This window comes from Tauraco erythrolophus, chromosome 3, assembly GCF_009769465.1.
Source record: "Tauraco erythrolophus isolate bTauEry1 chromosome 3, bTauEry1.pri, whole genome shotgun sequence".
Lineage (NCBI taxonomy): Eukaryota > Metazoa > Chordata > Aves > Musophagiformes > Musophagidae > Tauraco > Tauraco erythrolophus.
The window spans coordinates 2388490-2411572 of record NC_141467.1 but is presented as its reverse complement, the minus strand read 5'-3'; the positions used below and the strand labels follow the sequence as shown (position 1 = coordinate 2411572).

At 42.2% G+C, this 23083-nt stretch overlaps 1 protein-coding gene across 1 annotated transcript in view; it reads right to left on the bottom strand.

Annotated features, from left to right (window-relative positions):
- Positions 1 to 23083, bottom strand: part of PHLPP1 (PH domain and leucine rich repeat protein phosphatase 1) — a 146386-nt gene that overhangs the window by 57097 nt on the left and 66206 nt on the right. The window contains exons 2-3 of the mRNA XM_086608960.1: positions 9435 to 9631; positions 7261 to 7386 (exon numbers count right to left, since the gene is read on the bottom strand). Of these exons, the coding sequence (XP_086465086.1) occupies positions 7261 to 7386; positions 9435 to 9631 (323 nt within the window). The remainder of the gene's footprint in view (positions 1 to 7260; positions 7387 to 9434; positions 9632 to 23083) is intronic.

Here is a 23083-nt window from a genome sequence, read left to right as displayed (position 1 = left end):
TTCTGAGCAGTAAACATTAGAAAAGCCTGTCGTTAATGTCTCTAGAGAAAACTGAGGTTTGGTAATAAAAATCCCTGCAGAGATGAACTCTGTAAGGGCATTACAGCTCATCGTAGTATTTAGAAACACATATGAAACAGGTCAATTGGCTAGCGGGCAAGCCAAGGCATGTACAATGTAGGGTTAATTTACCCATGTGACTAGTGTCTTTATACCTTCTTTACAGACTGAAGGACATATTTTGCATTAAAAAGCTCTGCAAAGTCTGTTTTCCACACTGAAGTTGGTATCTGCACTTGAGTCTTTCTCATATCAGGCATGGTCAACCAGGAGAAAGTGAGACGTTAGCATCTGGCAGTATCTGGAATAAAGATGGAGCTATATGCACAAGTGGACACGGCTTATTACCCATCACTTCCATCAACAAGCAGAATCTTCTGTGCTGAAGGAAAAGGCAGTCTCATAGTTGATTATCCCTCACTAGCTCAAAGGCGGACGAAGCACAGCTGAAAAGCAGGTACATCTCTAATCAGTAATGCTCAATTGTTGCTCACTGCACTTCCTCAGCACCGTTTCTGTGAAACACTTGCACAAGCTGATCATGGAATCAACAAAATGGTTTGGGTTGGAAGGGACCTCAAAGATCATCTAGTTCCAACCCCCCTGCCATGGGCAGGGCCACCCTCCACTACACCAGGTTGCCCAAAGCCTCATCCAACCTGGCCTTGAACACTTCCAGCTTCTCTGGGCAACCTGTGCCAGTGCCTCACCACCCTCAGGGTGAAGACGATCAAATATATTTCCACAACAAGAGATCATCTTGGTCTCTTATTGTGGAAATATATTTGCAGCACTGTCATCAAGTCCAGTAATTAATTTTTAAATTCTATAGAATTTATTTACATAAACATGGTCTGTAACATCAAGCTTGTGTGCAGTCAGAACTCAGACCTTTTTTCCTCAGCAGAAATAAAACTCATCTTACTGGAGTCACAGATCAGCTTCATCCTTTTCACACGGTTCAGACTCACACCTCACAACACAGTCTCTCAACACAGTCATCAAACTTGTACTGAAAAAAATAGCTAGAAGACTGAGGCAGCTGGTCAGAACTAGGTAACTTTAGAGAAAAAAAATTAATTTTGCACTGCTGCATCAGGTAGGTTGCTACACAAGTTGAGGGAAGATGGAGACTACTGCTGTAGAGGCTCCTGCATCACTTACTTGCACAGTGTAAACTAAATCCAAATCTGTTGTTATTTCCTGCTAGTTTCATGGTGCAAATAAACGGAAGAGGAGAGCATTCTGCACTGACATGAAAGGAATAAGACCAATTTGGCAGCACGCCCTTCTCCCTTGAATTCGCTATTCTTGCTATTTTTAGCACTTTTAAAACATAATGTGCACTGACATCATAATTTAGTCTCTCCATTTTCACAGCAGGCTAGCATCGTCTGGAACACCACAGACGACCAGTTTCCACTGCAGTCTTGAAGACAAAGGTGAATGAAACAGGGAAGGCAAAATACAAAGGCACGAAGGAGAAAATTCTTAAGTTTGATCGTTTTTAAATCAAGGATCTGTTTTTGGATGTTCCTTATATCTTAAACAGGGGGGTTCTTTCGCATATAGATTTCATAGATTTCTAGGTTGGAAAAGACCTTAGAGATCATCGAGTCCAACCATCCCTAATCCCCATTAAACCATATCCTCAAGTAGCTCATCCACCCTATTCTTAAACACATCCAGGGATGGGGACTCAACCACTTCCCTGGGCAGCTTATTCCAGTGGCTGACAACCCTTTCAGAGAAGAAATACTTCCTAACATCCAACCTGAATCTCCCCTGACTAAGCTTATGCCCATTTCCTCTTGTTCTATCACCCATCACTAATGTAAAGAGCCCTTCCCCTAACTCCCAACCATCTTTTCTCAAGTATTTATAGGCCGTAATCAGGTCTCCCCTCAGCCTCCTCTTCTCCAGGCTAAACAGCCCCAACTCCCTCAGCCGCTCCTCATAAGTTTTATTTTCCAGCCCCTTGACCAGTTTAGTTGCCCTTCTTTGGACTCGCTCCAGGAGCTCAATATCTCTCTTATATAGGTGCGAATCCAATCCTGGCACCTCAGTGCCACACAACAGCTTATTCCCCACTGAACAGCCCCAGCTGTGCAGCCCAGCCTGGGAGCAGTCAATGGTCCATGTACATCTCGACCTACTCCATGATCCCCACGTACAGCATGGCCACGTCAACCTATTCCACGATCTCCACGTACAGCGTGGCCACGTCAACCTATTCCACGATCTCCACGTACAGCGTGGCCACGTCAACCTATTCCACGATCTCCACGTACAGCGTGGCCACGTCAACCTATTCCACGATCTCCACGTACAGCGTGGCCACGTCAACCTATTCCACGATCTCCACGTACAGCGTGGCCACGTCAACCTATTCCACGATCTCCACGTACAGCGTGGCCACGTCAACCTATTCCACGATCTCCACGTACAGCATGGCCACGTCAACCTATTTCATGATCTTCACATACAGCGTGGTCACGTCGACCTATTCCATGATCTCCACGTACAGCGTGGCCACGCACAGGCACTCGTGCATTATTTATAGCCCTTGTCTCTCACCTCTCTTCCTTTACCTGCCCGGCTGAACGGAGCACTACAGCAGGGAACGATTGTTGCATGAAGCTGTCGACACACCTCCTGCTCTTCTAAAGCCAAGAGGGGAGAAGTTCTGCGGGGCCAGGTAACCCGTCTCGGCATGCCCAGCGATGCACGCCCTTTCCAAGCAGATAAAATTCTGTAACACTTCCCTGCTTAAGCTCTGCAATACTCCGCTTCTGAGGCAGACGTTGACATCCCGTTTTAATTGTGTGCCTGGGAACACAGAGGACTGATAACCTTTTTTACCCCAGCCAAACCATCCATGTCATGAGCTGTGCAGCAGTCACCACTTCCACAGCCACTTTGCATGCTGAAAAACGTTTAAGTTTAGCTGTTACAAGTGCCAAACAGCAGGAGCTCCTCACCGCACCCCAAATAGAAGCTTCACGACAGCAAGTTCCACCACTCAGTAACACCTTATACATAAAACCTCCCTCTCTTCTGCTACATTAAGGGTGTAGCTTTTTACATGTTGGAAGTGGCAAATGAGGAAAGCCCTCATCATGTCCTCTTCACTGCTAGCTGCACATTCTTCACCTGTCCTTCTGCATTTGACATTCAAGTAGTAAAGAGTGGCACACCAGAATTTCTCTCCAAGTAATTGTGCGGGTCCCAGAACCATCATGCCAACTTTAGGCGGACAAAATTCTTTAAAGCCACAAAGATGTCCCTTTCTTCCCCCACCACTCCCCCTCCCAGTTGCATAAGCCTATTTTTCAACATTTGGCAAGAGAACGAACATATTAGATCACAAAGGACCAGTCTTGTTGTTGTTGCTGTTTTCCTTCTGAGCTTCCTTAATTAGGGCTCCAGTATTTGGAAAGTAAAAGGGAAGAAATGCACTGTGGTATAGAACTATCAATATTAACGAACAAACCACATTTCCAGCTTTTAAAAATATTCTGTTTGAGGCTAAATCAGCATATCTAAAAGTGACCTATTTGGAGTAAGTATGTCACCAAGTTCGATATTTAGGTCAGTATTTGTGCAATAATTCCAGTCCGTCCTGAAAACAGGAGTTCTGTTCACCTCAGGACGTAAGCATACAGGAAAAGCAATCCTTAGACCTACTCACAAACCCCTTCCAAAAATCTACTGGGGCAGAGCACGAGAGCTATCTTGGCTCGGACAGATTTCACCTTTGAAATGAATCAGATTATGCAGGAGCAATGCTCATTTTTAATTAAATTGAGCCCAACTCTCTGCAAACTGGAATTCAAACCTCCTCTAGCACACAAATATTTATTGCAGGAGTGATGTGTTAGGATTTGCCTCATTCCGGAACACCACTAAAAAGCCAACATTGCCAATATTCTGTGGGGAGAACGACTGCAGAGCAAGCATTCTTTGCAAAGTCTCCTTTCAAGATTAAGCTTGTTATTTAGAAGTCAAAATAAGATCATCATCTAGCTCTTTTGAAGTATAGAGAAGACAGATATGAAAATTTTTTCATAGTTAAAAACTGAATTGAGTAATCTTCATGAAATATTTTAGCAGGGATGTCCTTCTGCACTAAAATTTATAATTAAAGCTTTCATTACATTTAGAAGTACGAGAAGCCTCAGTTTTCAGCGGCATGCATCACGAGCATGAAGGACTGCAGAAAAACTACCACTGAACATAAGTTAGCACGAATGTCAGTTTCAAAACAAATGCCATTAAGTAACATCTATATTTAAAATACAGTATGAAATATTATTCATAATAATTCAAATAAGTGCAAGTACTATGTACACCACTGTGAGTAACGAAGAATTTGTTAGCATCACGCAACCTAACCCATAACAAGCAACTAGAATCATAGAATGGTTTGGGTTGGAAGGGACCTCAAAGATCATCTAGTTCCAACCCCCCTGCCATGGGCAGGGACACTCTCCACTACACCAGGTTGCCCAAAGCCTCATCCAACCTGGCCTGGAACACTTCTAGGGATGGGGCATCTACAACTTCTCTGGGCAAACTGTGCCAGTGCCTCACTACTCTCTGAGTGAAACATTTCTGCCTTAGATCTAATCTAAATCTGCCCTCTTTCAGTTTAAAGCCATTGTCCCTTGTCCTATCACTACACGCCCTTGTCAGAAGTCCCTCTCCAGCTTTCCTGTAGGCCCCCTTTAGGTACTGGAAGGCTGCAATAAGATCACCCCGGAGCCTTCCCTTCTCCAGGCTGAACAGTGCCAACTCTCTCAGCCTGTCTCCATAGCAGAGGTGCTCCAGCCCTCGATCATCTTCGTGGCCTCCTCTGGACCCGCTCCAGCAGCTCCATGTCCTTCTTGTGCTGGGACCCCAGAGCTGAACACAGTGTTCCAGGTGGGGTCTCAGGAGAGCAGAGCAGAGGGGCAGAATCCCCTCCCTCGACCTGCTGCCCACGCTGCTTTGGATGCAGCCCAGGGTACTGTTGGATTTCTGGGCTGAAAGAAGCTCTAAGTCAGACAGCCATAATATCTCGCTTCCTAAATCTGCTGGCCTTTAGACATAAAATACTTTACACGGTATTTTCCTGGTTAGCACGAATATTTCAGCTTCTCTGAACTTGAGTAGCTTCCAAACACGTCTGGCAGAGCACCTTAGATAACTGCTGGGGTTTTTCTGCGTGAGAATGCTAGCTGGCCTGAACTACAGAGCTGAAGATGAAACTTTTCCTCATTTATTTTTTCGTGTAAATCAGGGACGATGCACCTTACAATGAAGCTCTTGGACAGGAAGTCAGCTGGAGGAAGTCTGAAGTACTTTTGCAGCATTCCTAGTTTCTCTGTTTCTGTTCTTCAGAAACTGTGTTACTGCACAGTACTTCCCACACAACTGCCTTGCACACAATCATGCTTGCCTCTGTTTTTCAGTCCAAGGATAGAAAACCCAAACATGAAAAAAAGCAACTCGAAGTGGCAAAGTACTGTTTCAAAATCCATGAATCCAGAACACCAAATCTCAGTTTTTGGGGCTGGGGGGTGAAGAGTTGGGGAAAACAAAGCATCATTTCTTCTTCAAAGCATGTTTTACCAACAAAAAGAAGAGCGTAGCAAGTTTCTTCGGTTCTGACAGCCTGAAAAGACACTTCAAACTATGTATTTTCTTTCTACTCTTACATAAGGAGAATGGGAGGATATCATGAGTGCATGGGGGTATGTTCTCATGCTGGCTATCGTCCCAACGCTGTTAGTCATTTGGGTGAACCAGAGAGAGAGAGAAGCACAGCATGGCACAGAACAAGCTTACACTGCCAGTAATTCAGAGCGGCTTTCTGGCCATTTATCTCTACTTCTGAAGTTCATTGTTTTCCAGTGTTTTTCTCACTCATTAGATTTGCTTTTCATTTATCTGATGTCAAAGCCTCTGGAGATGAAAGGGCACTACTCTCCCAGAGAGAGCCACAAAGCGGCAAGAACTCAAAAACCTGACAGACCATGCCTCACCGTCTCATAAAACACACCTTGGGGATTTTTACCTTGAGGCTTAACAGACCTGAGCTGGGATGCCAGAACAGCGTCTTTAAAGAGAATTTTAAAACTTACTAGAAAAAAAAACTAAAGGACATTTTAAATGATGCATGTGTTGGGAGGTGCAATAGTTACTGCTCAAAGTAAGTTTGACATAATAATCAAACCTCTTAAAAAAACCCCACAACCCAGGCTGTATCACTGGCAATAGGCTGGATAATACATTATTGCAATCTAAAAAGACAGAACAGATCTAGTGTGCCATAAATATCTCTAAGTAGTACTACATAAAACCAAGTTGCTTTAACATAGTAAAGAGCATGAACAGGCAGCGCTATCAAGTATGAACCAAATGGATGGTTTAGGCTCAACGAGAAAATCAAAAAGAGAGAGCGTTAGCAGCACAGAAAAAAAAATTGCTTGTTAAAAACAAAAAATCAGAGAGGATTTATCAAAAAAGCAGTGAGGATTAAGAGGTAAAATAGGTAACTGTAAAAACAACCTTTCAACAACACAAAGTGGAACTGAAGAGTCAAACAAAATCATGCAGGACCTATATTGCCATAATAAATTGTGCTCTAAGCACAGCACAAAATCTGGTATACGAAGGCTTTAGTTAGCATTTTAACTGACATAAAATGATTGCTTATTAAAAAAATAATCAAATAAGGTGTAAAACTAAAGAAAGTTTCAGCAACATTTCCACATGCAAAAAGAATCCTTAATGCTAGCAATTTAATCTTTAGGCTCTGTGTAAGGAATGAATTAAAAAAATCTGATGCTATTTTAGGTCTTATTAACACTGAAATGAAGCTTTTTAAACCGAAATTTTGATGGTTACTTTTGTCATCTTGTTTGTCCTAATGATCTCACTTCATACATCCAGATGGATCAAGATGAGAAAAGGGAGAAAGTCCAGCACAGCACTTTGCTCACACGATCGTGGTAGAAAGAAGCCTCAGCGGAAAAATTCACTTCCCTATTGCTTGCTACCAAGACATCTCAAACCAAGGTTTCTCGTGTAATGCTATCAGCAGCAGCAGTCCATGACAATGAACCCAGAAGAGGGACTATATTGGTGCACGGAGAAGACAGAACTGGGGAAACACTACGAACATCCCATTTAGGCAGAAACTAGCACTATTCTCACCTTTGATGCTTGTCGAAGCCATCGCAAATATTCAGTGAAGTTATCAAAACAAATGTAGTAGGTCTGGCTTTGAGGTCCAGAGGAGCTAAATGCTAAACAGTGCTGGTGCTTTTTCACTTCTTCCACCTACAGCAGAGATACAGAATTGTTAGTGAACAAGAATCAAAAGTCTCTTTGCAGAACTCCCCAGGGCAAAGTCAAAGTGCACCCAAGAGGAGCTCTTCAAGTAGAGTTGGACTAAGCCTCTCAAGCACTCAAGCTGGATCCTGGCTGTCAAAAATTCATGAAATCTACACAAGCAAGGAATGAGAACAGAAGGACGAAGGAACCAAAGGAGAAAAACACCAAGAACGTCAACATTTTAAGAGAGACTGAGCACCGTAAAAGATTTCCCAGTGAAATACGTTTAAGTCTGTCTTTATACAACCTAAAGAAGCCCAATTTAAATTCCTGGTTATTAAAAACAGGATTAGCAAAATGCTTCTCTTACAGCCCAATTAAATTCTTTGGCATTTCTCAACTTGCTAAAAAACACCCAGAATACATCATTCTGCTACCATACACGAGAAGTCCCACACAACTTCTGGTCTCAATGTCTCAGCACTGCATTCTGGAAAGCCTTTGCAAACCAGGAAGTGCACAGTATTTATGGGGTTGAGGAAGAATATTTTTTTGAGCAATAATTTAAAAAAACATTTAGTTCTGTGCCAAGCATCCTCCTCCCAAGCTTTGTCAGCAGAAGCCCTCAGTACATTTTTCTCAGCTTGGTTCTCCTGTTCTTCTGAAATTTGTTGTCAACTTTCTGCCTAACATAGTTGGCATGTTTGATGTTACACAAGGCATTTCTGTGCAAAAAATTAGAAATTCCATGTAAGTAATTTTTAAAAAAAAAAGATATACAATCTCTTTCCTTCTTGAACTTAAAAAAAAAAATAATCTTTTTAATCTCAAAGAGAAGGCCAATGGGACCTGAATCCTGTCCTCTCGAGTGTACTACATACAGCCAGGAATACAATTCACTGTCAGAGTTCACCCACTGCTGCTGAAAAAGGAAAATGTCTCTACTCCAGCACCTCCACGGAAAAGTTGAAGAATCAAGAAAGGAGATAGGAAAAACAGCTCCTAGAAGACAGGACTACTTTCCACATTGCTAGTATAGAATATTAATGAAACAACTTTAGGCTGCATGTAAAACATTGTGAAGCTTGTTTCCTCTCCCGATGACTCTTAACGAAACTTATCAATATGCAAGGTAAAAGAGCATTATTTCAGGTGTAAATCATCCTCAAGCTAATGACTCCTTCCCATTATCCAGGCTAATCAAGCCAACAACAGCGTTCTGAAACACTGTTTAGGCCAAAATAGTAATGTTGTAATCTTAGTGTCTTCACTAAAGTTTCACAAAAATCACAGAATGGTTGAGGTGGGAAGGGACCTCTGGAGATCATCTGGTCCAACTCTCCTACTCAAGCAGGGCCACCTACAGCTGTTTGACCAGGACTCTGTCCAAATGGCTTCTGAATATCTCCAAGGAGGAAGACTCCACAACTTGTTTGGGCAATCTGTGCCAGTGCGTGGTCATTCCCTCTCACAGTGAAATAAAAAAAAAAAAAAAAACCACCACATTTCCTTGTGTTCAGACTGGACCTCTTGCATTTCAGAGGTAATAAATCAAGGAAAATGTCCAGTTTCAGCTTTTCACAAGTAAAAATGTTTGTTGCTGTTACCTTACTTTACAACACTACTCATACAATGCTGAGCACTCAAAAAACCCCCTATGTTGAAAATAAGCCCATGCCCTTATTGGTTAGTTTTCAAATCTTACCGTAACCCAGTATGGATAAAACTGGATGAAGAAGCATGGTACAGATCATACATGATACAGGTGCGCGTATCCTTTGGCTGTATATTATTGCACCCGTAAAACATTTAACACTGCACACGGGAAAAGGAAAATGAACGTGTTTCCCTCACTTTTCTTTAGCATTTTAATCCAAACGTCATAAATTGTTAAGTATGATCTGACCGTAATCAAAAGTAATTTATATTCTTTGATAACCTCATTTACAGAAACGAGCTTTTGGGGGGCTAGGAATCATCATAATTAAATGCAATTTTCTCTACGTAAAGAGATAGGGGTTAAGCAAGCAAACACATAAAATAAAATATCTTACTTTTCCACCAATTAAAGGGAGGACATGCATCTTTCCAGTCTGGCTTTCTTTTACTGATGAGACAATTAGGCATGTTCCACAAAGGATAGCTTGGCGTCTTGTCCATCTGTTGACTGGCAAATGTATTTTCCCTTTTCGAACATTGTACATTCCTGAGAGCTGAATCCGTTCGGAGCTGCCAATGCTGTGGGGCTTTCCTGAAATAGAAACAAAAGCATCCACTTAATCACAGAAAATCTTCGCCTCTTTCATTCAAGCCATCCTGAGATTTTTATCTGCGAGTTTTCAAGCTACAGACCACAGCACGACAAATCAAACAGCTTCAAAACCATGCCGGCAGGTAATTTGGTATCAGCTTCAGTAAAGGCTTCTTTCATAGGCAGAAGTACATGACAGGTTGGTATCACAGAGAGCAGACCATGGTCTTGCAGCACATTAAGTAACCTGCAATAGTCACAGAAGTACCAATTAATGGCACCAATGGTACCACTGCTCTTGTGAAACCCCACCTGGAATACTGTGTTCACCTCTGGAGTCCCAGCACAAGAAGGACATGAAGCTGTTGGAGCAGGTCCAGAGGAGGGCCAGGAAGATGATCCGAGGCTGAAACACCTCTGCTATGAAGACAGGCTGAGAGAGTTGGGGCTGTTCAGCCTGGAGAAGGGAAGGCTCCGGGGTGATCTGATAGCAGTCTCTGGAAGGGGGCCTACAGGAAAGCTGGGGAGGGACTTTTTACAAGGGCGTGTAGTGATAGGACAAGGGGCAATGGATTTAAACTGAAAGAGGGGAGATTTAGATTGGATATAAGGAAGAAATTTTTCACTCAGAGGGTGGTGAGGCACTGGAACAGGCTGCCCAGAGAAGCTGTGGCTGCCCCATCCCTGGAAGTGTTCAAGACCAGGTTGGATGAGGCTTTGAGCAACCTGGTGTAGTGGAGGGTGTCCCTGCCCTTGGCAGGGGGGTTGGAACTAGATGATCTTTGAGGTCTCTTCCAACCTAAACCATTCTATGATTCTACCAGTCTTCTCTATGGTTCCTGGGAACCAAACGTTCCTCCTCAACAGTAAGTAATCGATTGCTGTTAAGTACACATTGACTGTTTGGTAACTGCAAAAGGGGATGATGTACTGCATGCTGACCCACACCTTTGCACTGCCATGTCTTTTCTCGGCATCCGTAAGGTCCTGGTTTGAACAACTTCAATAGCTTCCCAAAGAATACAGCTCCTACTCTTTCCAGTCCAAACCCCGCAGCAGAGGTAGCACGCTCAGCCACAATGTGCACAGATGCAGCCTAGATGAAACCACTCAAAGATCCTGCTTCAGTCTGAGTAGGGCTTTGGAAAGAGTGAAGTTCTTTTGTCTGTACTGCAATGAATTAGCTATTTATAATAATTCAGATTATTAGCAAGACTACCAATTAGACTAAATCTGTTAAATGACTTCAAATGGCTCAGATTCTACTAATCTAATCTATTAATTCTATTCTATAGAAACCATCATTAATGATGGCAACACCAAGACAAGCATCTCTTGCCTCTGCTCTTACAGGATCACGTTTTTTAGGTGATAAACAGGAAGAAGCAAATTTGCTCATTCTCATCTGAAGTATTTTTCCACATCAAGTTATCACATGAACCTTAAACACCCCAGCCCAGATCTGAGTCGTCCAAATATGCTAAGTCTTCTGCAAACAGAGACAAAAGGTAATCACGTTCAAGTTAAAACAGTTGAAATTTTTGGAATACCAATGTTGGTGAAACTTTGGAAGGGAGCTCCCCTGGATAGAAGAGCCAAAGGCTACACTAATTCCTAGTAGCTTCCCCATCATGATAAAAGATGAGGAAACTACTTCTTTTCCTACACAAATCTTTGCCAAAATTCTTAAAAATCAAGGAATTAATACCTAGTTAGAACTCTAGAAAAGCAGAGAGTTGATCCTATCTCCCAACCCTGGTATTTCAGACCAGTGCCAATTAAACGGTAGCAGTGACAAGTGCAGCACTCTGTTACTCCAACTTGCTATTACTCCTGCTAGTATGACAGCTCATTTGTCTCAATGAGTTTGCTCTTGCCTTCAAATTATCTATGGAAAGATAGAAGACACCTACCACATGGCCTACCCACTGCTGCTCTCTCACCCCCGCCTACTCTGTGCCAATTCTTGCCCTTATCTTTTAAAAGCAGCCTTCTTGCATCTTCCTGCCGGTTTAATGAGCCAAGACTTGGCACAGTTACCCTCAAGCCTTGCTCTGCTCTAATAAACACTAGTGTTTAGGCTACCCATGTCTGCCAGTTTGGATCTGCAGGAACATCACTGTTGCTTGAAGCTAAAAGACTGAAACTTTAATGCCCAGAGGGTATCGGCATCCAATACAAAAATAGGTGCCCCAAGAAAGCAGTAATTTCCCTGCCAAGGCAAATTCAAATCCAACAACAGAAGCTGTGGATAAACATTTGGTCCAACAGAACAGAGGGGAACAGGGGACATCCATTCTATGCAAAGCTATAGAAAAACTGATGGGGCATGTGAGTAAAATAGAGAAACTCAACTTTAATTAAACTTAAAAGCTGAATCAAACTTTACATTTGCAATATGAAAAATGTGGTTGCTAAAGTAACTGATAATTTACCTAGCCTATGCAGAGCGATGGACTCCATGCCACAAAGCATCGATTAAAGAATTAACCACAGAGAGAAACAGTAGCATCTCTGTAACGGAGTAAAAAGTGCTTGGGAAGTGTTAACAGTATGGTTGTATCAGGAATAGTTGCTGGGGTGAGGGCAGTTTCACCTCAAAAATGACTGAACCCCTCAGGACTGCAAAGCACCACCTCAGTCCCTCGGGAAGCCAAGTTCACTGGGTTTTTAATGGCCATTAATGGCACGCATTTTAATACAGCTGAACGCAATTTACTCACCCAGGAACAAAGGACATAATCCACACTTAATACGGGCAGACTTGTGTCTGGGAAAACATCAAACCTCAAGTTCTTTGGGATTACGGTGGATAACAAAGAGGACGAGCTCCCGCTATCGTGCTGCAGCCGAGAGGCTTGGCAGGAAACACGACAGCATTCAGGAGCAATGGAGAAGTAACCTCGGCTAGTGGGAAAACGACTGCCACACTGGGTGTCCACACTTCACAAAGGCTGCTGAAAAATTAAGTCTTCAGAAAGGTTACAGGGGAAAAAAAAAATTAAAAAAAAAAAATCAGAAGCCTGAGAAACCTGCTTCCTAAGAGCAGACTCTCTTGGACTAGCTACATGAAGTTAGGCACAGCTGGACCTGTAAAACTAACCACAAGTCTCTAAAAGGCAGTTCTTCAAATTTCATATAAATTCACAGGGGTTGTAAGCTGCAAGTCACAGTAACAATTAGGATCACCAGTAAATGTTTACTAGAAAAGCTAGAACAGAGCTATCACTAGAGGCATTCATGCTAGGTACGAATTTTATGTTCTCTCAAACTTCAGATTTGATGGGAAAATTACCAAGGTAAGAATCTTCAGTTACTCCTATGAATATAAAAAAAAAATTCAAACCAGCCCCTTCAAACTCTAAAGATTTAAGGTGTTTTTTCCCAGCAAGTACTACCCTTTGCTACGTGAAAGCTAGAAGGTTCCTGAGGAGAACATACAGAAATAAAACACTGTTTCATTAAAGGAAATGGTTTCTCTCTTCCTATTCTTGTCTCCTTCACTACATAACCAACCATCTGGTTGGACCAGATGATCTTTCGAGGTGCCTTCCAACCTGGGCTCTTCCATGATTCCATAACTTGCCAAACCCGTGTTTAATATTGGATCACATGTCGTTGCCCGAGATGCAATCTGCTCACATATCATTCAGTTTTCTTCCTGCTAAAGGGCTGTAATCGTTGAGACTGGATAGTATCACAGTGTTCCATCACCATGCAAGCGGGGGAAGGAAAAAAGAGAGTCAAAAGTCGCTGGCTTATTTCAATTTTAAGCAGAGGCTATTCAAGGACATGCCAACCAGTCGTGGAGGAAGCAGATCCCTAAATCCACAGAAGTTTCACAGGCAACTGGGAGCAAAAGCCATGTGCCAAGAAGCAGTCTCGCCTACTGAAAGATAAGCTTGGACAGACCGCAGCTTTGAAGAGCTCAGACATTTGCTCCCAGGCGAGCGTAAAAGCAGGGAAAGTTTAAATGACAGCGAGCTCCGCCACAACAGAGGAAGGCTGGGACTTGGAAACAGCGTGAAGGGACCCTAACGCTGGCTGCTCCTCCATTTAGGGAGGAAAAGCAGCAGGCACAGCGTCTCCCACCGCCCGACGGCGCAGCTCCTGCGGGAGGGCTCATCCCTGACACGCTGGGGAGCGGAGGAGAAGGGAAGGGCTTGGAAGCACACCTGCCTTTTCTACAGCCTGGAAAATAATCAAATGAGAAGGCAAACGACCTTTTTCTTCCAAGTTTACAGGAGGGATGGGGCAATTCAGACTTCACCAGGATGCTTTTAAGCTAAGGATCAAAGACCACAAACCACGGGGTAACAGTAGCATCAGCACCAAAAATCAGTTGGTTTTGAGGTGCCAGTGAAAGCACTGTTTTCAGTAAAAGCATCAGCAGTTCTGAAATTACCTTCCCCGATCTGTCTCGCAGACCTCCCATTTGAGATTCAGAAGACAGCACAAGATTCATATTCAGATTTTTCTTCAGTTTTAACTATACCCAAAGGGAGCGATACTATACTGAAGCCAACAGTCGTGCAGATAAAAATGGTAACGATGATCCTCTGTGACTTGAAACAAATTTGAATCCTGCCAAAAACTTGTAAGATAATTATTGTTGCCTCGATCAGAGGGGAGGCGAATATGCCAGAATATCTAGAAGAGTCACATACCAGAAAATGTTTTTTCAAATGCTAAGTCCAACCAGAGTAGTTTGAGTATTTTAGCAAGAAACCATAAAAAGATTATTTTTCATTCCTCTCAGGACTCCAAGACTACAGCAACTCCTAAGCATCCCCACAACAGGACTCTTCTTCTATGTGAGGCATTAGAGGAGATGCCTCAAGGAATTATGAGCAGACCACTCATTTGGCTATCTTGACATTCATGGTTGATTTCCTCTCAGTTTTAGCTCGTCCCAAGTCCTGGAGGAAAACTAACGGCATTTAGAACAAGGACGGAAAAAAAGCAGGGAATTTGACTGAAACAGCAGGACTGTTGTTGGAACCACGAACCCTACCCTGCTTCGTGGGAAGCATGGCTGGGACACCAGTGATCTTTCCATGATGTTAAAGAACTAAGACCTCACCATGAGCAGCCTGAGGAAGCTCTGGATATGCAACACACTGACGTCCCGCCCAGTGCAAAGACTTCAAACCTTATTAAATAAATACCCACAGCCACTCGCTTTGGATTCTGGAGTAAAGCTCTTTATCCTAGTGATGGAAGGCATATGGAACACATTACCATCAGAAGTTATAAAATACCAGCTCATTACGGGACATAAAAGTACTCAGGAAAAAAAACCCTCTCTGCAGCTATACGGCTGATTAAGTTGCAAGTACTTATTATTCCCCCCTGTTTGAAAAGTACAGCCAATAACGCCTGCCACTAAAGAACGATTTAAGACACTACCAAAATAAGAGCGGGGAAAAGTGTTGACATAAGAAACACGTTCACTTCTGTGCAGCGGGTCTTATTTTTATGACTAATATTGGTCTGACGGAACGAAAACTGAAAATTCTCCGAGACTTGCGTGGCGCAGCCAGCCCGGCCAGCTGGAAAGACTGTCCGCCCTGAGCCGTCCCGGGTGCTCGCCAGTGGCAAGAGCAGCTTAGTTATTCAGTAGTAGGAATAACACCGTAAGTTTGAGGCTTTTCAGAAGCGACTGAATGACTCCAAGTGCCTAATTTAGGGATGTCCTTTTCCTGTTACAGCTGGGCAAGCCACAGAGGTGGTCATCCTCATCTGCCGAGGCCAGCCTTGCATCAACCCAGCTGCATCAGCTGCCTGCTGCAAGCTGTCCCTAAGCCCTTCCAGGCGAAACGGGCTGCTGCAATTCCTTGTGTTTCTTTTTTCGGTGGAGAGGGCTCAGTGCGGGGAGGAAGGCTGAGGAAGGGCACGCAGTGGGGCCAGAGCCATAACACGGTGGCTGCTGCTGGAGAGGACGTGATTAAACCCACCCACGGCTTCCAGCAAGCCGTTTCCGAAGGAAGATATTTCACATGCTAACACTCTGTGAACATAGAGTCTTGTACGTATTGGAGATTTAAAAAAATATTAGAAAAAAAAATCTGAAAACCACCAGTCAGTTTTGAAGACTTTGGTCTGAAGACACTACGGAAAACCAGACTGTCTCCTCGTTGACCAGGTGAAATCAGCGGCGTGGGTGGCAGCTTCTTGATTCACATATGGAGCACCGTCCCCACCATCCCTCTGAACCAAAAATCACGAACACTTCATGCCCACCTTGCCTAAACTCAAGCACCAAGAGGCCTCCATTAGCTCAAAACACCAAAAGCCCTGGAGTGTCCTTGCCCACCCTTTGGGAAATCATGCCACAACAGCCGTCGCTGAGCCCTTTCTGCCAGATCGTTCTGCAGATTTCTACTTTTGCCCAAACCTTTTCATTAAATACAGGTCAAGCTACTGCCTGCAACGTTTTTGAAGCTTCTCAGTCATTTAAGGCTGCTTCCCCTTGCGTTCTTGTCAAACTAAGGACAGCGGTGATGACTTCAGGCAAGGCCCAGCGCAACGAGATGTACAAAAATAAAGCAGCAAGTTAGATTAAAAAAAAGGAGGGCAGCAAAGGAAGCAGAAAAGCACAAGTAAAAACTCTGAAACTACTGTTCTGCTCTCATTTTTATTTTAAACTTATGAAGAAAGCCTACTTACAGTTGCATGCTTACTGAAGTATTTTTCCTTGTGAAGGTCCACACCGTCATAATTTCGCAACAAAGGCACAGATTTAGCAGGTTTTATATTTAGCTAAGACCAAGGATTCACCTCAGTCTCTACCAGCAACCAACCAAGAATGCTCATATATCTATAAAAATTCGACCTGGCAAACCATTCCAAAACCAGCAGTTGAATTTTTTCACTCAAATCTACTTAGACTCTTAAAAATTCCTCTATGATTTAACACAAGGCTGGCAATTGATTCCGTACTGCTCTGTGGAAGAGGGACTCAGTCACCATTATGCCGTTCTTATGGGCATGTAACTATTAGCATAGACTTTACTCATTATACGCCTCATTTTGCTGCACTCTGTATTAATATGGGGGCTGGGGAAATCTCTGAGGTGGTTAAGTTTCTTTTAGGAATTAGCAGTTCAAGCTCTACTACTTGAAGGCTGCTGCCTTTTCACCTGAGAAACCAAAGCAGACCACAAATGCTGGATTTTACTCAACTGTGTTAATTCGTCTTTTTTTTTTAAAGGAACATTCACTACGAGACAAAACTGGCAGAGTAGAAGACAGACAGGCCTTTAGTCTTTGTGAAACATATTCCTACTTTACAGGAAGATGATCCTTACACACAAGCATTATCGCTATATGATACAATAAAACATGGTTACTAGTTTTATAGCAATAATCCTGCCTTCCACTTACATTAAATCCTCACTGGAGGAAAGGTTTGTATGAATTTTATAACGTAGAAAACATCTCTCTCTTTTTCCCCACAGAGTTCAATGTTTGTTCACTTGATCATTCCCTGTAACTTGTTCTCACAAGACTCGCCACACAGGAGCCCTAAAACCATAGGCAAAATCTAACAAAAGTGACTTTTTTTTGAAAAGCATTTCTGTCAAGTGTTACATATTTATCAGAGGAAAATGGTTGCAAGAGCTTTACTGTCAAAAGCTAAATACCAACCTGCCTAAGCCAAAAGCTGCTGAAGAAGAACCTAACAGTGATCCAGCAGAATTCATTTAAGAGTCATTGTTAACCAGCACAACTTCTACACCAGGACGACTTCATAAAGGCAACAGGCTAAAGCAGGACATACAGGGGTGAACAGGATGCTACTCGCAATCAAAAGCAAGCAAGCACAGTGGAAGTTCATCCGGATTACTGTGTAGATGCTGCAAACCCAAAGCCTTGGAATCCAATTGTTCCGACTGTAAGGAGAGAATTCCACATCTAGCTGCTCCAATGTATTTTGACAGGTTTTATAGCCAAGCACAGCATGCATAAGCAAAACCACAAAAACACAACCCAACCTCCCTCAAAGAAACGGAAAACCCACCTGTTCTTAAACGCTTCATCCCACCCTTCCCTGCAGACGAAACACAGATCCTTCACATTCAAACTCTCAGCCCTACCCATCCCCATCCATCTCGCTTGTCTGCAGGAAATTCAAGCAAGTTATATGCAAGCAGGTCTTTTTATTTTGGCAAAGCAATGAAGCTCTCAAGGCGTCCTTGATGTCTCCATTTCTGTTTGCATTAGAAATACAATGGGGTGCAGGCTGAATTCTGTTGTTACATCCATATATTTAATTTTGAAGAAAGCTCATAAAGAGGAGAGAGTCACCTGCTCATCAGTAGCAAAACTCAATACCAACTTCTTCAGGAAAGCACCACATGCTACTTCTGCAAGGAAAAATAACCGAAATATCCTGAGAAGGAACCATCAAGAAAAAACGTCATCTTCCTCCTGTGCTTTAACAAAGTTGTAAAAAGCTGCACGTTGGTCTAGCAGCTTCCAAGAAGTACTATCTAAAACAACTTTCTCATCTTCAACTTAGGATTCATTTAAGGAAGGTACTGAAGAAGTTCTTTAGTGAGATCTTCTACCAAGTATTTTTGCTCAAAGTAAATTTAAAACAGAATTACTCCTATACTGAGAAGATTCGTGCCAGTATATGATCACACTCCTTACATGTATTTCTTTAAAAAAATATTTTAGCAACACATTTCAAATTATCCCTTATTAAGACGGCCTCAGGAAACTCAACATTCTGAACAGCTTCACAGTTGTATGCATTGATATTAAAGAGGTGAAAATTGAACAGACAAGGACAAAAAGCTAAGCCTTACAAACTTATAAATCCAGTACTACCACGACTTGCATAAGAGCATGTACAGCTTCTATAGGATGGGACTCAATGACTGCTGGACTGACCTTTGCCCTTTATCCCCAACTCAGCCTCCTAAAGCACAGCTCAACAGAATGCTGGAAACGTACATTTATTTTTGTGAAGTCATGCAAAATTGAATTCCAGTTGTTATACTCCCCATGCACAATAAAGCCACAAGCACAGTAAAATCCTCGGCATCCCAAAGGATACTTACCCTGTCTAAAGCAATTGCTGTATTGGCAAAAGCTCTGAGCTAACCAACTGTTTTAGGCAAAGCTGGAGTCTTGATGGAATTCAAAAGCAAAATTGCACTGATGACTCCACTGAAGTTAACAGCGGCTTTCAGGTTTTATCAGCGTTAGATGCTCAACATGAAGAACAGCAATGTAAGCTCGAAATAACTACTTGAACGCACACTCCTCTGAGAAGGAACAATGACAGCCCCTGGCAGAACTTCATCTGTATGTCTTAGTACTATGACAGAAAGTTAGAAACCTGTGCTCCTTACCAGCAAAAGTTGAGCAAACCCCCACACAGCCCTGCATCTACTTGCCTCGTTCTGAGGATGGAGACGCGGCTAGTCAAACGTTTAAAAAAAGCTACAGAGGAACCAATACGCACACTAGGTCAAGGATTGTTTCATATGAACTTCATGTATAACAAAAAAGTCATCTTTCAATGTATTCTAGACTAAAATTCCACCCATCGCAAGATGACTAAACTGTTTTATGCATTAAATGTATTCGAGTTCCAAGTACAATGATTTTCTCCTTGATCTTTCATCAGAAGAAACAAGTCAGGTATTCTACAACATATCTAAAAGCATGTGGTAAGCTAAATCCTTTTAAAGGTAAAGCACTTTAAGTATGACACTTCCTACAATAGATAACTGTACCTGCATTATTGCATAGATCAAAATCTAAACCCAAGTTTTATCATCAGACCCAACTGGTAAGCAGCTTATGTCAAAACAATTCTGTACAGTATTGCAAGGCTATTACTAGCACATCTCAATTAGGTCTAGTTTACAAAAATCCCAAATAATTGTGACATGAAGCACAATATTTAAAGATGTATATGTCATCTGGTCAAGCCCCTCCGAAGTTCAGCACTGTAGGAAGGTGGCCAGAATGATGAATTTGGAATTGCCAACACCTACAATCAAAAGCTGCATTACCTAATAAATAAAATTAAAAAATAAGGAACTAGTAGGTAAAAAATGAGTGACTGCTTTAAGTTGCACAAAGAGAGAAAAATACAAAACCTAGAAAAAACAACATGAGCACATTAGTCAGAGAGAATTATCTGTCAGCCTTTAACGCTAACCATTTCAAATTCAGCTTCATTACCATGAGATTCCCATGGTATGACTGGAAGGAGTTCTGGCCTGGGCAATGTCCCTATAGACCAATCTTACTCCATCATATCAGCCAGCCTACTCATAACTTGCAAGGTAAGCTTAGTTCCTGTATTTTGTCTCTATACCTTAGCTGCTTTCCTCACATTAGCAGCAGCTAATATTTGTGCACGCGTGTGATTTTATGCAGTATGTTTATACAAACCTTTTTTTCAGATAGCTAGTCAAAGCAAGAGCCTTTCTGGTTTGCAGCTTTGACTCCAGTAAGTGGCACAGGGTACATCTTCAGCTGAAAACGAGAGCTGCGACAAGCCAGGAGGACTCGCTGGTTGCCTCTTTCCTCCTCTCTCCCGTGACTCCGTAGCTAGAGACTGTTCCTAACAACATCCCTAACAGCCTTTCCTTTTCACCTCTCTTATCAGCAAGAGCAGATTCAAAAGAATCACACAGAAGCCTGGATGATGGGAAAGGAGAGACGGGATCGGCAGCTCCCCTTGGAAAGCTTCACTACCCTGATTTCTGCCTGCTTACAGCCCACAACCTTGTTTTGCTGCTGAAGAACATTCGCCCTTTGATTTGCTCTAGATTGACTTCTGTGATCCAAGTGTTGCCTTTTTTTTAAAGCTTACATGGCAAAGGCTGGATGATGTTGACATACATTAAACTTGTATGCCAGCACACGAAAATACACGGCAGTAAAAGGCAACTGGTATCAGAACTCTGCACTTCGGATCACGTTCCTGAGAAAGAAGACAGACAAGGGAAGGAAAGCTGGTTTTATGAAGTGAGAAGAAGGAAGCAGTGGCGAGTGAGAGATACGTATCATGAAGAAACATGAAAGAGGACATTTTCCCAATGCCTTTCTACCGCTGGAAACAGACACAGAGAAGATTTATCTCGTGGCCACAGATATCGAGTTTGACACTGTTTCTTCTCTTTTCTACCACAGAGACTAAAAGTAACTGGATAGCATATGGGAATTGTCTAGGAGTGCACGTCATACAGTTTTATTACAAAGGAGAGGGAAAAAAAACAGAAGAGTGGTTTTTTCCATTCCTTTTTTAAATTAAATCAACTCACACATCTGAGTCATCCCCAAAGCCATCAGTTTTCTGTCCAAAGCACTCCATCGGTCTGTGAAAGGACAATCACAAGTGCTAGTTCATAAGGCTGACTGCACTCTAAGGTTTCTTGTTTCGTGCTACACATGCTTATAAGAAAAATGTTGAAAATTTCCACACCCATAGCAAGAGGAGAAAAAGCCTGTACAAAGGTTCAGTTTTACAAGTACACAGTCTGATTTAGAGCTCCTGAAGCCGCTTTTAAGTCAGGAAGTTATCTAGGAGAAATCAAAACAAGTTTGCAAATTCAGCTTTGACAGGAAAGTAAGTGTGCTAAAAACAACTCCAGGAACTTGAAAATTCATCGGAGCACCACTTTAACTCTGGTTGATGATAATTTTAGAAAGGGATTTGTAAATACTCACCATGAGTACTTTGTACAACACTGGCAGGATCAACTTGAAGCTGGGGCTACTCGTCAGGGTATTTTCACTGACAGAAGAGTCTGAAGTGCCTACATATATCTGAGGATTCCATCCTGAAAGTCAAACACCTTCTTTACTGGCATTTGAATCCAAGACCTCTCAATACTAAGAGAGAAGCGCAGTCCAGCTGCCCAGTGTTCAGTATAATACACAGCACAAGAAAGTCTAAGTATATCGATTGTGGTCAGATCATAACAGTATTTCATTTTCCTGCCATCAAAATGAACGCTTTCTCTACCATCAGAAAAAATACTGTGGCTACAGAGACATCACATTTAAACTGTTTACTTTGAAAAAAGCAGAGCAGCTGAAATGGTTCCACCCTCCATTCATGTCCAACACTAGCATCTAAAACCAAGCGAAAGACATCCCAATAAAGCCAAACCCACTCCCCTCCAACGCACATCATTTTAAAGTTCAGCACATCTTAATATCATTAAAACTGTATCGAACCCTCCACCCTGTAATCAAGGGAAAAACCTAAAATATGCAACATTTTATTTAAGCAGGCTGTCTATTTTGATGCACCCACTCTAACTGACCAACTGTCCTAAGCGCCTGGGTCCTTACCAAGGAACGGGATCACATCACGCTTGTTTTTCTGAAAGCCATTTCACAAGTCACCTCCACGCAGAGAAACGCAAATGGCCTGGACTTTATGACCACACAGCCTAATTGCAAGAAGTCCTCTCCTGTGCTATCTCACCGAGAGCTTTACTAAACTGAGTAGGGCAGGAGGAATGAGAGAAGGTAGGTCAGAATCCCCTCCTTTGCCTCCCCTTTCCAGAGACCTACTGCATGACCGGACACAGCAATACGTCCACAAGAGAAAGGCATTCTTTAGATATCACTGCTAGGGCTGATCTCTCTAAAACATGCACGAAGCGCCATCGCCAGAAAAACCACAGGAAAAGTTTGTGATGCTCTCTCATTCACAAACATTTGGAGGATTAAGTTTTAAAAGCATCTGGATAGATTTTTAAAAGAATCCTTCCCAAAAATACTATCTTTTTGATTCCTCTACCCCCTCAGCCTCCTTTGAGGGAGAACTGAGACTCCTGAAGATTTCTTTTTTCCTTTTTTTTTTTTTTAACACTATCTATTTATGTTCCAAGTATCTTCATCTCCACCCCAGCAAGAAATGGAATATATTATACTTGCAAACTGTTTTTTAATCCTCTGTGAATTGTCAGCACTTTAGTTTCATTTAAAAAACTGCAGAAACAAAAAATTGTTCCGTGAAATTTATTGTTAGGAGCAAAACAATCACTAATTTTAATTAAAACCAAACTACTTACTTCGCACGAGGGAAGCGTGTTGGGTACAAAATGCCAAACATTGCCAATCTCCTAACTGATGTCGTTCTATTATACTTCAGATCAGTAGTATTCATACTGATGGAGATTTTTGTGGTTTGTTTTGTTGTTTTTGTTTGTTTTTTTTATGGAAGTTTCATATACAGTATTGCCAAGTTAACTGATTTAACAGATACTCTAATTTCTAGGTGTTTTAAGCAGTAGAAGATTGCTAGATAGCTAGATAGATCACATTCAGCTATGTAAAGGACCATGAGACTTAAGATGAAGCACCATAAAATTATTCAATGGAATGATTTTACCAAAAATAGTAAAAGATGAAGAAAGTAATCAGATTTATTTTCTCCTATGTTTCATTCATATTCTGCATATGCAC